Below are 15,989 nucleotides of genomic sequence, written 5' to 3' on the forward strand. Positions count from 1 at the left end.
CTGTCATGATATTGCATAACTGTCTTGGACTTGTTTACTGTTTCCTTAGTTTCGGTATCAGTTCCCATCAAGCACTCTTATTTTTGTTTCGCTTCCCGTTTGCCTCTATTTTCCATCCCTTCTCCTCTGTTCTGAGCGCTGGTTCCCTCACCTGTCCTTGATTAGCAATCAGAAGACACACATGACCTGTCGCTGGTTGCCATTTAGAAAGCCTTTTAAGCGGGTCCTGTTATGCAAAGCCAACTTTTCACTCTGCAGGGTTATACACATACACGCAAAACACATCTTCGGAAAATACTTACGCCACATAAGTCCAAAAAATTTGAAATTAAACCATGGAGGCATGGCGGAGATATTTATAACATAATCTTGCCTTTTTCCAAACTTGCTCCAAATGAGCCGTTGGAAATTTGAGACTTTAGTGACGTGTTTTGCCTTAGTTACGTCAGCGTTTTTTTTTTTCCATATATGGTAATAGTTTACTCGAAGGTCTTTGCCCGAGTCTGCCATTTTCATTTAGTTGTAGTCCAAAGTTGTGGTCAATAAGCTCCTTCTTTTTCTCTATCCTCTTGTGGCAGACTGACTAGTACATGCACATGCATCCTCCCCTGTAGCCATTTCTAATACAAAGTAGCGTATACAGTAGTTCAAACTTAATCGGTCAGTAGACTCGCGATGGAAGCGCTAAAAATGACAAGCTATTGATGTGAAGGCACATAAATAAGACCGCCCACAAAGCGGTGCATCAAGAAGAGATGGTCAGAAAGTGGTTTGAAGATGGTCTGTAAAACATCCATCCATTTTGTACTGCTTGTCCCTTTGAGTTGAGTTTGAGTTTATTTCGAACATGCAAGTATACAACATGATACATCACAATCTCCAGTTTCTCTTTTCAACATGTTCGAAAAGGAGTAGGAAGAAGCAAAGCTTATTTAATCCTACCCCTTTTCTTTTACATGACAGTTGCTAAAACTTTTGTTCACTTCCTGTTCTCAATTTATTCACAATATACTCCATAAGTAATACAATAAAATAAGTAAATAAATAATAATTGGTGAAGTAAGTTACATTTCATATGTTGAGATAAGTAAGATTATTTTGTGAGTGAAAGAATGAAAGAATGGATGAGTTAAATAAATTCAGAATGTTTGTCATGGTTCTTCTTCTTTGTACTTTGTAAACACTTTAAGTTTGAAGAGTTTCTTGAAGTGGATCATATTAGTACATTGTTTGATTGCTTTGCTTAATCCATTCCATAATTTAATTCCACATACTGATATACTGAAGGTCTTAAGTGTTGTACGTGCATACAAATGTTTTAAATTACATTTCTCTCTAAGATTATATTTCTCCTCTTTTTTTGAGAAGAATTGTTGTATATTCTTGGGTAGCAGGTTATAGTTTGCTTTGTGTATAATTTTAGCTGTTTGCAAATTCACTATGTCGTAGAATTTCAGAATCTTTGATTCAATAAATAAAGGATTTGTGTGTTCTCTATATCCAACATTATGTATTATTCTAACTGATCTTTTTTGTAACACCGTTAATGAATGAAGTGTACTTTTGTAATTATTTCCCCATATTTCTGCACAATAACTCAGATATGGTAACACTAGTGAGCAGTAGAGAATATGAAGTGATTTTTTGTCTAGAACATGTTTTGCTTTATTCATTATTGACGTGTTTCTTGCTACTTTATGTTGTATATTTTTTACGTGAGATTTCCAGTTCAATTTATCATCAATCATTATACCTAGAAATTTGGTTTCATTTACTCTTTCAATTTCTATTCCGTCTATTTGTATTTGTGTTTGATTTTCTCTTCTACTGTTACCAAATAGCATTATTTTAGTTTTACTGAGATTCAACGATAGTCTGTTTTTGTCAAACCATCTTTTTAATTTATTAATTTCTTCTGTTATTATTTGTAGTATCTTCTGTGTATTCTCTCCTGAACAAAACGCTGTTGTATCATCCGCAAATAATACTAACTTTAAATCTTTTGTAACTTTACAAATGTCATTTATATATAGATTGAATAATTTAGGTCCTAGTATTGATCCCTGAGGTACACCACAGGATATATTTAGCGTTGTAGAGGTGTGTTCGCCTACCTTCACGTATTGTTTCCTGTTCATTAGATAACTTCTTATCCAGTTTAAGACTAACCCTCTGATGCCATATCGTTCTAGTTTTTTGATTAAAATATTGTGATTAATTGTGTCAAATGCTTTAGTTAGATCCATAAAAACTGCTGCCGCACATTTTTTATTATCTATAGCATTGGTAATTTCTTCTGTAATTTCAATTAAAGCCATCGAAGTTGAAACATTAGCTCTGTATCCATATTGATTTTCTTCGAGTATTCTATTTTTATTTATGAAACTCTCTAATCTGTTATTGAACAGTTTTTCAATGATTTTAGAAAATTGTGGAAGTAAGGAAACAGGTCTATAGTTTGTAAATTGATGTTTGTCGCCAGTCTTGTAAATTGGTGCAACTTTAGCTATTTTCATTTTGTTTGGAAATGTACCTGTTTGAAATGATAGGTTACTAATATACATTAATGGTCCTGAGATCTCTTCAATAACCTTTTTTATCGTTTCCATATCAATTTCATTACAATCAGTTGAAGTCTTGGATTTACATTTTTTCACGATTGTAACTATTTCCTCCTGTGTCACATTACTGAGGAACATGGAGTTGGGATTTCGCTCTATGGTATCATTATAGTCCTCAATTGAAACTGGGTCTGGAATCCTTTCTTCCAATTTTGGTCCAATATTTACAAAATAATTATTGAAGCTTTCAACTACTTCCTTTATGTTGTCATTTTTTTTATTTCCGTCTAAGAAGTATTGAGGGTAGTCCCTCTTAGTGCCATTTTTAATAATGCTATTGAGGATGCCCCATGTTGCTCTCATATTAGTTTTGTTCTTGTCCAATAATTCACTGTAATATTCTTTTCTACATAATCGTAGTATGTATGTTAACTTGTTTTTATACTTTTTGTACTTAATTTCTGCCTCTGTAGTTCTTTGTGCTATAAATTTCCTATATAGTGTATTCTTCTTCTTACAAGCATTTTTTAATCCTTTTGTCATCCATGGTTGATTATTCTTTCTCTGCTTATTACTGAGTTGTATCCATGGACAATGTTTGTTATAAAGTATTATGAACTTGTTTAAGAAATGTTCATATGCTTCATCAACCTCATTTTCATTGTACACATTGTCCCAATCTTGCTTTTGTAGCTCAATTTTGAAAGCAATCATCCTCTTCTCTGTGCACAGTCTTCGAAATGTCCTTTTGTCTTCCGTGTTCTTCTTGTAGTTTCCATCATATATTGTAAAAACTGGCAGATGATCACTAACATCGGTTATAAGTAGACCACTTGTAGTGTTATTATCAAAATCATTGGTAAAAATATTATCAATAAGCGTGGCACAGTGTCCTGTAATTCTGCTTGGCTTTGTGATTTTAGGATATAAACTGATGCTGTACATTGTATCAATGAAGTCATCAATAGACTTTTGCTTGTTAGGGTTCAATAAGTCAATATTAAAGTCACCACATAGGAAAATTATTCTTTGCCCGTTGTCCATGTAAGTAGCCTTGATCCATTCTTCAAATGTTTCTATACTTGACTTAGGTGATCTATATATACAACTGATGAATATGTTTTTGCTTTTTTCCTGACATATTTCAATTGTTATACATTCTAAAATATTATCTATAGCAAATGACATGTTTTTTACCACTTTGTAGTTCAGGTTCTTCATCACGTACACAGCTACTCCTCCTCCATTTTTGTTGTTTCTGTTGATGTAGTTTAGTTCATATCCATCCAGATCAAAATCTATTCCTTTTTTATCATCAATCCATGTTTCCGTGACAGCAATGACTTTGAAGGGTTCGTTGATGCGTTCCAAAAAGTTCTTAATATTGTTGTAGTTTGCATACAAGCTTCTGCTATTAAAATGAATAATTGACAATTTGTTATCACATTTAATGTTGCTGTTATATTGATCATCTGTATAATAAAAACAATTATTACTGAAGTGGGAGAAAAAATTTGTATCTGGATCTATATCATTTTCCAAATCCTGGTTTTTATGATCTTTGTTGCAGAAATTTTTTAGTTCCATGTTTTCTTGTTCAACAATCTTTGATGTTGTTTCAATAATCTCTATAAGTGTAGGTGGATGCAATCCTAAATCTAGGTCCTCTTGTTTAGTCGTTCCTTGGAACATAGTAGTGTTGATGCTGAATTTAGGTGCTTGTTTTCTGTCAGAGTTCATTATCATCGTTGTTGTGGAAGCTGTGTAAACTTTAAAAATTGTCCAGGTCCTTGATGTCTTGGACAGCAAGTACTCTTGCTTCTGGACCTCCATTCAGCTTGATGTAGATTTTACAGTTGGCGCTCCACGTTCCCTGGATTTTTCCCTGCTTTCTCAAGTCGCGTGCTTTCTTGGCAATTCCAGCATTACGTTTTGTGAGATGCTCATTCATGTACACATTTGTTCCCTTCAGCTTCTTTCCCTGTCTCAGCAATGCCATTTTAGATTTTCTGTTTACAAGTTTCACGAGCACGACTGGAGTGGCGTTGTTGTTTCTTCCGTTCAGTGGGATGCATGTTTCGATGGTATTAATGTCGATTTCAATTTCTTTTGATTGCAGAAAGTTGACCACTTGCTGTTCTGCTGAGACCATATCCATTTCATCTGGTTCACCTTCATTATTCACAGCTTTCGCATAGGATCTTGGTTTAATTCGGTGCCCTGTCACGATGATATCATTCATCCGTTTATCCTGATCCATTCCATCTATGATATTCTTCAGCATGTTGTTGTCTTCTTGAAGGATCTTTATTTGTTTGCCCATTTCAGTGGCTTCATTCTTTCTGATGGTTTTGTCAGATTGCAGACTTTCTATACATTGCTGCAGACTTTTCACATCTTGTCTGTGTTCTTCTTTCATTTCTTTCATTTCTTCTTTCCATCCCTCCATCATGTACTTCCATTCTTCTTTCATTTCTTCTTTAAAATCACAATCTATGCAAAATTTTGACCAAAGAAGCACCATTACATGTTACGTAGACCACAAGAAGGTGTTTTAAATGTATGACATTTTCCTGACTATAAGCCGCTACTTTTTCCCCAAACTTTGAACTCTGCGGTTTATACAATGATGCGGCTAATCTATGATTTTTTCTTTGCTAACGGCAACATTTTAAAATGGATTAAGCAAAGATCCACTTTAAGAAAGTGTTGAAACTAAAAGTGTTGACAAGAAAGAAGAATCCTGATAGACATCTTGAACTTGATTAAAAAGGAAAAAATCTTATTCATCTCATAAAGAAATAATGACGACATCAATTACTTCTCTGTTTTGTTTAATCAGCCGTTTTACTGCCGTGTTACAGGCACCGTTTGGAAAGAATTAAGGTATGTAAATAAACATTTCCAAAATCTTTCTGTGTAACTATGTAATGTCACAACATACTGGTATATATCTGCGGTTTATAGTTTGGTGCGGCTAATATATGAAAAAAAATAATTTTCTTCTAAAATTTAGTGGGTGTGGCTTATATACTGGTGCGGCTTATAGTGTGGAAAATCCGGTATATAAACATAATATGACACCTTTAAGTGTTTCTTTAAACACTTGACGTTTCTCACATTTCTCTTATTCATATTCTCCAATAGAGCCTCAGGACAAGCCCACTCTGTGTAAGAAAGTTAGGCTAAAGTGCTTGAATCTAATATGAAGTTGGGCTCATTAGTAATGAGGTGGGCTTTGCTATTACTCCCTTTTTTTTGGCTTTGTGAAAATCATGGAACATGGAGCTTTACTAATACTTTTGAATGTCATTCTACAATCCATGAAAAAGATAACACTGTAAATTTAAAAAGGCTGTATTATCCAGGCAGTGTTTGTGTGTCGTCATGGTGATGTTGGCCTGCTGTTTTCAAAAACATTCAAAAGTTTTGCACTTTGCACAAATACGAACAAGACTATCGCACATGTCTTGCACATCAGACTGGTACCTTCCACGGAGGTCAGGGCCATCCCCAGTCCACATTGTGGGCTCTGGCTGATGTGACACAGTCTGGGCCGAGAGCAAGGACCACCCTTGGAGGCTGTAGCCAACATCTGTAGGTCTACACCCATACACACTGCCTGCAAAGAACAAACAGTAGTCCATCAATTTTCTACCGCTTGTTCCTCTCTGGGTCGAGGGAGGTGCTGGAGCCTATCCCAGCTGCACTCGGGCAGAAAGCGGGGTAAACTCTGGACAAGTCGCCACCTCATCGCAGGGCCAACACAGATAGACAGACAACATTCACACTCACATTCACACACTTGGGACAATTTAGTGTTTCCAATCAACCTATCCCCAGGTGCATGTCTTTGGAGGTGGGAGGAAGCCGTAGTACCCGGAGGGAACCCAAGCAGTCATGGGGAGAACATGCAAACTACAGTGAACATATATACACATTGTAATGTATAATCTTCTCATGATATTATTACACAATTCCCTATGCATTTGAATTGATTTTTTTTACATACAAATTAATGGATAACGTACTTGCTTTTGAAATTATAAGTCAGAGGAACAAGCATTTTATTATTTTATTCTAACACAAAATGTTTAAAAAAAAGTCAAACATTTTTCACCAAAGATATATGGTGATATATTTTTATTTAGTAAAAAAACAAATACAAAAAACAGACATTGCATATATTCAAGGGCATAACTTAGAGAATGCTTTGTGTTATAGGTGACAAAGTGTGTTGTTATTTATTATTACTGGGGTAAAAAAAAACAAGAGTGAAAAAAAAACAAATGAGCAAAAGGACATAACGTAATGAGAAAAAGCTGAACATTTTGATACTGATAACTAACAATAACACAAAGCTGACCCTAACTTTTGTTTTTAAATATAGGTCTGTTTTTAACTTCTTATCCTTTTTTAAAGTTATTATTTATCATTATTTATTTTTTACAAAAAATCTATCAATCCATTCAGAGTGCGACCCTCGGTGGAAACACCTGAGTTACTAATCTTAAATTGTCAGCTTTTTTCTCATTACATCACAAGTTTTAGCTTTTTAAAAAATAAATAAATAAATTATTCTTACTGTTGTTTTACATCCAAAGTGATGCTGAAGGCCAAAAAAATTGAAGCTGTGGGCCACACTTTGGACACCCTGTGTAAACATGTTTTTTTGCATAGTCGGGTAATTCTCAAGTTTAAAAGACATGAAAATTGAGTGCAGTACATGCAACGTTTCTGTCAAAAGCGAAAGACCAAATATGTTTAGTAAGAAAAGATAAAGTACTTAGGTCGGGCTGATTAGAAACAAAAGTACTAACCAAATATACATTTGACAAGGTTGTAAACTGTAAGTAGGTTAGATATAATTGTTGAATACGATTAGAACATGTAGAAGTGGACTCAAACAGTATGCATGATCGAAAATGTACAATACGTAGGGGTGTAACGGTACACATAAATTTTGGTTCGGTACGTACCTCGGTTTAGAGGTCACGGTTCGGTTAATTTTTGGTACAACAAAATATAAATTTTTGGGTTATTTATTTACCAAATTTGCAAAATCTTCCACCAAAAATATTTTTCTTAATGGAATATTTGATGTGAAGTAATCGGAACCTTGGATAGGTCAATAATTCATAATAACATTGATTTTGATTCACTATTATGTTTTGAGCTGACAGTTTGAAAGAAAAAAAAGCAGCTTTGTTTTATTAGTCAACATTGCAACTTTTTCTAAATTACATTTAACCTTTAAGCTTTTTTATTTCACTTTTGTTATGTTTTTGTTTATTTTAATAGTATTTTTAGAATGTGCCGTCGGCCTTTAAAACATTAGCTGTGGGCCGCAAATGGTCTCCGGGGCACCCTTTTGACACCCCTGCTATAGATAATAAAAAATGAAATGTGATAAATCTATGGATAAAAAGCAGAGCCTGGCGACGCATGCGCGTTTATCATAACTCTCTCTGTCTCTCTGTCTCTGCCCCTCCCTCACGAATGCTGCTGCACGCACAATTTGTTTTGTTTTTAACCCCTTATAAACCCTGAACGTACATTGAAAATACATGCAACCCTAACTCAAAATGCGGGACATTCGAGGCATTTAAGAAACTCCGCCCTGACAGCTCCGCAAAAGAGGACATGTCCAGTGAAAAGAGGACGTATGGTCAGTCTATCGTAGCCCGTTAGCTACTAGCATGCCGTGTGTTGTGCCTCAGTGTGCATTGTTTACACAACGTGCGTTACGCTACTAATATGGCCATGTGGAAACTCGTTCGGTACACCTCCGAACCGAACCGGAACCCCCGTACCGAAACGGTTCAATACAAATACACGTACCGTTACACCCCTAGTAATACGTCAATGAAAATGAAGGTCTGTACTTTTGAGCCATGTGAAATGAAGTGCAAATGATCTGTCTGCTATCATGTAGTACCTGATCGTAGTCATCTCTCCTCAGCACCAGTAGAACCAAATGTAAGCCACATGACTGGATCTTCCTTGCAACCTGTCGGATAAAGTCACTCATTACATGTCATTACTGTTAAGGCTGCTTTGATTAATCGATTAATTTGATTCGAAAAAAGCTTTGTCTTATATTTGGTTGCTTTGATTAACAAATACAAATGGATAAAATCAAGACCTCATGGAGAGCCTGGAACTTAATATGGAGAATACGGAGAAATTTTTTCTGCTGGGATAGAGCAGACAGAACGGTGGGGTGTGCTGGGATCTGTGTTGCGACGGACAGGAGTTTTTCTTTTTCTTTGTTTTAATATACTCATGTTAACATTGCATTTTCACTGCTAATGATGTGCATTTATAAGATAAAAAGAATGCATTCAGTTTTGGCAAGCAGAAAAAAATATACACATCGAGCGAATCAAGTGTCTTTAATCCGATTACTTGATTAATCGACTAAACTAACAAATTACTTGATTAGTAAAACAATCGAAAGTTGCAGCCACAATTACTGTCTACATCAGTGGTTCACAAACTTTTCCCAGTCCTACATTTATCCCCATTCTCACCTTTTGCAACATTAAATACACTGCAATGATTAATCCAGTAAATCGATTAAAAAAATGCATCTATTTGTATTTTGTTGCTTCGATGATTCGTTTAATCAGTAAAATAAGCCCAAGACTGCTCCAATAGCGCACATGAGAGCGGTGTACCTATTGGTGATGTAGCTCGCGCTTAGATGGCTCAAAGAAAAATAATGACAAAGTGGATAAGAGAGAAGACGAGAGAAGGTTTCGCGATCAAAAGTGAAAAAGACAGACATTGTGGTGAAATGTTTGCACTGTCAAAAAGCTGCCATTTCACAACATGACTGCATTAATGATGCAGCACATTATCAGAAAACATCCTTCATGTTTAAAAGCAGAAACAAGCTGAAAAAAGGTAAAAGTCTACTTTGGTAGCTAACGCCATCCTATATGTTTGACTTGTATAAAAAATGTTTTATTCAAACACATGTGAGGACATATTAGCATCTATAGTTCGTCTGTTAATACTAACGAGTAGTACGTCCAAAAATCAAACAACCCTCCTCTAATTAAAATTGTTTTGTGTTAAATTGTGAAATACTTTGTCACGTATTTATCAGAGTCTTTTTGTTTATTTTGGTTCTTAAGACTTCAAAAGTTCTTTATTATGTTAGTTATATCTTACTTGGTTCATGTCACACTGTTTTTTTTTTTTAAATATAAGCAATTTATATCAATGTTACCATGGTAAAAGTACAATTCAATAGTATAGAAGAAAAAAAAAAGGTCAATAGAAAATTCCTTGTTAATTTCAGCAATTTTCCCACTCAAAAAATTTAATTGACTTTGGAAAGTGTGTTTTATTAGATTAATCAAACAAATCAATCAATAGATTACATAATCATTCACATCTTATGAAACCTTTTTATCTATGAATATTTGCACCGCAACACAACATAAACACTACAGAACAAATTCCCAGAATTCCCTGCAGCACCAACTCTTCTGGGACGCTACAATGTAAACAAACGTCATTGGTGGATCTACACCTAACATCCACTGTAATTATACCACGTACAATAGTGTATCTAGTCAATACTACTATGATTACATCGATATTTTTTAACATCACAAAATCTTCTTTGTTTCTTTCTTTATTTATATTATGTTTATAAACTCAGGAAAGTATGTCCCTGGACACATGAGAACTTTGAATATGACCCATGTATGATCCTGTAACTACTTGGTATCGGATTGATACCCAAATTTGTGGTATTATCCAAAACAAATGTAAAGTATCAAACAACAGAAGAATAAGTGATTATTACATTTTAACAGAAGTGTAGATAGAACATGTTGAAACAGAAAATAACCAGATATTAACAGTAGATTAATAATTCATTTTTACCACTTGTCTTTAATAATTTTGACAAAGTAATAGAATGATAAATGACACAATGTGTTACTGCATATGTCAGCAGCTAAATTAGAAGCCTTTGTTTACTTACTTACTTCTAAAAGACAAGTTGTCTTGTAAGTTCACTATTTTATTTAAGGACAAAATTAGGGATGTCCGATAATGGCTTTTTGCCGATATCCGATATTCCGATATTGTCCAACTCTTTAATTACAGATACCGATATCAACCGATATATACAGTCGTGGAATTAACACATTATTATGCCTAATTTGGACAACCAGGTATGGTGAAGAAAAGGTACTTTAAAAAAAAAAAAGTATAAAATAAAATAAGATAAATAAATTTTAAACATTTTCTTGAATAAAAAAGAAAGTAAAACATTATAAAAACAGTTACATAGAAACTAGTAATTAATGAAAATTAGTAAAATTAACTGTTAAACGTTAGTACTATTAGTGGACCAACAGCACACACAATCATGTGTGCTTACGGACTGTATCCCTTGCAGACTGTATTGATATATATTGATATATAATGTAGAAACCAGAATATTAATAACAGAAAGAAACAACCCTTTTGTGTGAATGAGTGTGAATGGGGGAGGGAGGTTTTTTGGGTTGGTGCACTAATTGTAAGTGTATCTTGTGTTTTTTATGTTGATTTAATAAAAAAAAAACAACAAAAAAACGATACCGATAATTTCCGATATGACATTTTAACGCATTTATCGGCCGATAATATCGGCAGGCCGATATTATCTGACATCTCTAGACAAAATTGCAATAATAAACATATGTTTATTATACCATAAGATTTTTTTAAAAGCCAATAATGAAATTTTTTGTGGTCCCCTTTATTTAGAAAAGTACCAAAATACTTTAGGTACCGGTAAAACAATGGCACTGTGTGTGTGGGCACAGGGAAATGGTTAGGTGGGATATACCTTAGTGTAGAAGCAGCCCGAGTTACTCTATCAATTCGTTTCTGTCTCTTCCTGCATTCATGAAAGTACTAACTGTCAGAGTTTGTAGTTGACGAACCCCAAGATGCAGAGATGGCAGCAGGCTTGGTACAAGAAAACATGTTTTTAATGTTCAAAAATAAGAAAATGAAAACACGAACCAGAAAACAGGAAGCAGGAACAGGAGTCAGGATCCAGGGAATAGCTTAACGACAGCATACAGCACACAACGACACGACAGGTAGTAACGACAATGATCCAGCAATGACTGGAGTTGAAGGCAGGTTTAAATAGTAGCTGGCTGATTGACACCAGGTGTGGCCAGGTGTCAATCAGCCACAGCTGAGGGGAAGCAGCACTCAGGGAGACACTCAGGAAATGAAGAAAAAATAAAAGCGCTGACAGGAAACTACGACAAACAGAGAAAAAACTAAAACAGTCAAACTGTCAGGGACAAGCCTGACAGTAGCCCCCCCTCCTATAACGGATACCAGACGTTCTAGGAACACCCCCCCCAAAAAACAGTCCAAAGTCACGGGAGGGTGGAGGGAGGACAAGGAGGTGGGCCACCAGGCCAAGTGTCCCCGCAACCAGCGGGGAAGAGTTAGGTGGCGACGGCGAGTTGAACGCCGCCGCAATTGGCGAGGCGGCTCGACCGCCGGCATGGGAGGACCCACCGGAGACGATGGTGGCGCCCTCTGCTGGCCCACCGGAGAAGATGGCGGTGGCGCCCTCTGCTGGCCCACCGGAGAAGATGGCGGTGGCGCCCTCTGCTGGCCCACCGGAGAAGATGGCGGTGGCGCCCTCTGCTGGCCCACCGGGGAGGATGGCGGTGGCGCCCTCTGCTGGCCCACCGGGGAGGATGGCGGTGGCGCCCTCTGCTGGCCCACCGGAGTGCATGGTGGCGGCGTCTGTTGGCTCACCGGAGAGGAGGATGGTGGCGCCCTCTGCTGCTGGCCCACCGGAGAAGAGGATGGTGGCGCCCTCTGCTGCTGGCCCACCGGAGAAGAGGATGGTGGCGCCCTCTGCTGCTGGCCCACCGGAGAAGAGGATGCTGGCGCCCTCTGCTGCTGGCCCACCGGAGAAGAGGATGGTGGCGCCCTCTGCTGCTGGCCCACCGGAGAAGAGGATGGTGGCGCCCTCTGCTGCTGGCCCACCGGAGAGGAGGATGGTGGCGCCGTCTGCTGCTGGCCCACCGGAGAGGAGGATGGTGGCGCCGTCTGCTGCTGGCCCACCGGAGAGGAGGATGGTGGCGCCGTCTGCTGCTGGCCCACCGGAGAGGAGGATGGTGGCGCCGTCGGTTGTAGACCCACCGGAGTGCATGGTGGCGTCTGCCGGCCCACCGGAGTGCATGGTGGCGTCTGCCGGCCCACCGGACTGCATGGTGGCGTCTGCCGGCCCACCGGACTGCATGGTGGCGTCTGCCGGCCCACCGGACTGCATGGTGGCGTCTGCCGGCCCACCGGACTGCATGGTGGCGTCTGCCGGCCCACCGGACTGCATGGTGGCGTCTGCCGGCCCACCGGACTGCATGGTGGCGTCTGCCGGCCCACCGGACTGCATGGTGGCGTCTGCCGGCCCACCGGACTGCATGGTGGCGTCTGCCGGCCCACCGGACTGCATGGTGGCGTCTGCCGGCCCACCGGAGTGCATGGTGGCGTCTGCCGGCCCACCGGAGTGCATGGTGGCGTCTGCCGGCCCACCGGAGTACATGGTGGCGTCGTAGGTTGCAGACCCACCGGAGTGCATGGTGGCGTCGTAGGTTGCAGACCCACCGGAGTGCATGGTGGCGTCTGCTGGCCCACCGGACTGCATGGTGGCGTCTGCTGGTCCACCGAAGAGGATGGCGCCGTCTGTTGCAGACCCACTGGGGTGAGGAGTAGCTGTGCCTCCCCAGCTGCACAGCCACTCCTAGCCTCCCCCTCAAGGGACGGATCCCAGACGTCCCCAGACAGGCCCACAGACGAAAGGGATGGGTGGGAGAGGGCTTGAAATGCGGCCGAACTCCTCTTCAATTTAGCCATTAATTCTAATGCTTTGTTAAGCCTCTCCGCCATGGAAATCTCCGCGGGGAACGTGTTAACAGGCTGGATCATTATGTCAGGGTTTGTAGTTGACGAACCCCAAGATGCAGAGATGGCAGCAGGCTTGGTACAAGAAAACATGTTTTTAATGTTCAAAAATAAGAAAATGAAAACACGAACCAGAAAACAGGAAGCAGGAACAGGAGTCAGGATCCAGGGAATAGCTTAACGACAGCATACAGCACACAACGACACGACAGGTAGTAACGACAATGATCCAGCAATGACTGGAGTTGAAGGCAGGTTTAAATAGTAGCTGGCTGATTGACACCAGGTGTGGCCAGGTGTCAATCAGCCACAGCTGAGGGGAAGCAGCACTCAGGGAGACACTCAGGAAATGAAGAAAAAATAAAAGCGCTGACAGGAAACTACGACAAACAGAGAAAAAACTAAAACATAGTCAAACTGTCAGGGACAAGCCTGACACTAACTCGTGTTCGTCATCATCTTTTTGCTTTTGCCCTATTAAACACTGCACTATTGTTTGTTAGCGTTGCACATATTATTTACTTAGGTACTTGGTGATCATTTTTGTTGATTTTAATGTTTATTATTTAGATTAAAAAAGACAGCGCAGCCTACCAAGTCAAATTCCTAGTGCGTTAAACCTAATTGGCCAATAAAGCTGATTCTGAAGTTATTGTACCACACTTTCATCTTGAAAAACAACTTAGTGGATTAATGTTTTGAATTTTGTCAGCACTAACCCTGAAGAAGTCCACGTTGACCACAAATTCCTCGTTAACCTCGAGCACTCGATCCCCCTCTTTAAGTCCGCTGTGCTCAGCTGGGCTCCAAGACGCCACATCTGTGACTTCAAAGCCGGGACTGTCCATGGTTTTACGCAGGTTGAAGCCAAAGTTCTGCCCCTCTACCCGCCTCAACTGGTAGAGTTTGGGCAAATGATCGTGGTCTGTTTTAGGACAAAGAGTTTCATGAAACACACTAATAAAAGACAGGGTTCCAAGTATGCAGGGTCAAATGGGACAAAATTAAATAAAGAAATACATATTTAAATTGATAACTATATGTGTATTTAATCCATGATGATTTTAATTAAATACATAATACATGTGTCATTTAAATGGGTCATTTATTATTTATTTATTTAATTGAATAATTTCAATATTTGATCTATTAGTTAATCATTTAATTACCTCTCAGTGACCTAGTGGTTAGAGTGTCCGCCCTGGGATCAGTAGGTTGTGAGTTCAAACCCCGGCCGAGTCATACCAAAGACTATAAAAATGGGACCCATTACCTCCCTGCTTTGCACTCAGCATCATGGGTTGGAATTGGGGGTTAAATCACCTAAAGTGATTACCGGGCCTGGCACCGCTGCTGCCCACTGCTCCCCTCACCTCCCAGGGGGTGAACAAGGGGATGGGTCAAATGCAGAGGACAAATTTCACCACACCTAGTGGGTGTGTGACAATCATTGGTACTTTAACTTTAACTTAACTTAACTGTTTAATCGTTTGACTGTTTATTGTTTGCATTATTATTTTCTCCATCCATCCATCCATCTTCTTCCGCTTATCCAAGGTCGGGTCGCGGGGGCAGCAGCCTAAGCAGGGAAGCCCAGACTTCCCTCTCCCCAGCCACTTCGTCCAGCTCTTCCTGTGGGACCCCGAGGCGTTCCCAGGCCAGCCGGGAGACATAGTCTTCCCAACGTGTCCTGGGTCTTCCCCGCGGCCTCCATTAGATAATTATTTTATGATTCAGTTAATTCTTTCATGAGTTAATGATTCATTTAATGATTTCATTAAACCTGTACGTGTGTCGGTGCTTTTTGACTTAATTTACCTTTCAAACTCAGCCATCAAAGTCAGTGTTTGAGTTTGAGTTGGAATTTGAGTTTATTTCGAACATGCATGATACATCACAATTTCCAGTTTCTCTATTCAACATGTTCGAAAAGGAGTAGGAAGAAGCAGAGCTTATTTAATCCTACCCCTTTTCCGTTACTGGGGTTCAATCCCCACCTTCTACCATCCTAGTCACGTCCGTTGTGTCCTTGGGCAAGACACTTCACCCTTTGCTCCTGATGGCTGCTGGTTAGCGCCTTGCATGGCAGCTCCCGCCATCAGTGTGTGAATGTGTGTGTGAATGGGTGAATGTGGAAATACTGTCAAAGCGCTTTGAGTACCTTGAAGGTAGAAAAGCGCTATACAAATATAATCCATTTATCATTTATTTATTTATTATATTTCATATGGTGAGATAAGTAAGATTATCTTGAAAATGAATGGATGGATGAAATAAATTCAGAATGTTTATCATGGTTCTTCTTCTTTGTACTTTGTAAACACTTTAAGTTTGAAGAGTTTCTTGAAGTGGATCATATTAGTACATTGTTCGATTTCTTTCCCTAATTTAATTCCACATACTGTCTTAAGTGTTGTACGTGCGTACAAATGTTTTAAATTACATTTTTCTCTAAGATTATATTTCTCCTCTTTTTTTGAG

The 15,989-nt window shown here is 39.0% G+C and overlaps 1 protein-coding gene across 3 annotated transcripts in view; it reads right to left on the bottom strand.

Annotated features, from left to right (window-relative positions):
* nherf4a (NHERF family PDZ scaffold protein 4a) overlaps window positions 1–15,989 on the bottom strand; it is a 43,340-nt gene that overhangs the window by 18,052 nt on the left and 9,299 nt on the right. For all 3 annotated transcript variants that reach the window (XM_061925513.1, XM_061925512.1, XM_061925514.1), the window contains 3 exons: window positions 14,228–14,433; window positions 8,500–8,571; window positions 6,051–6,183 (listed from right to left, as the gene is read on the bottom strand). In XM_061925513.1, the coding sequence (XP_061781497.1) occupies window positions 6,051–6,183; window positions 8,500–8,571; window positions 14,228–14,433 (411 nt within the window). The remainder of the gene's footprint in view (window positions 1–6,050; window positions 6,184–8,499; window positions 8,572–14,227; window positions 14,434–15,989) is intronic.

Source organism: Nerophis lumbriciformis, linkage group LG30, assembly GCF_033978685.3.
Source record: "Nerophis lumbriciformis linkage group LG30, RoL_Nlum_v2.1, whole genome shotgun sequence".
NCBI lineage: Eukaryota > Metazoa > Chordata > Actinopteri > Syngnathiformes > Syngnathidae > Nerophis > Nerophis lumbriciformis.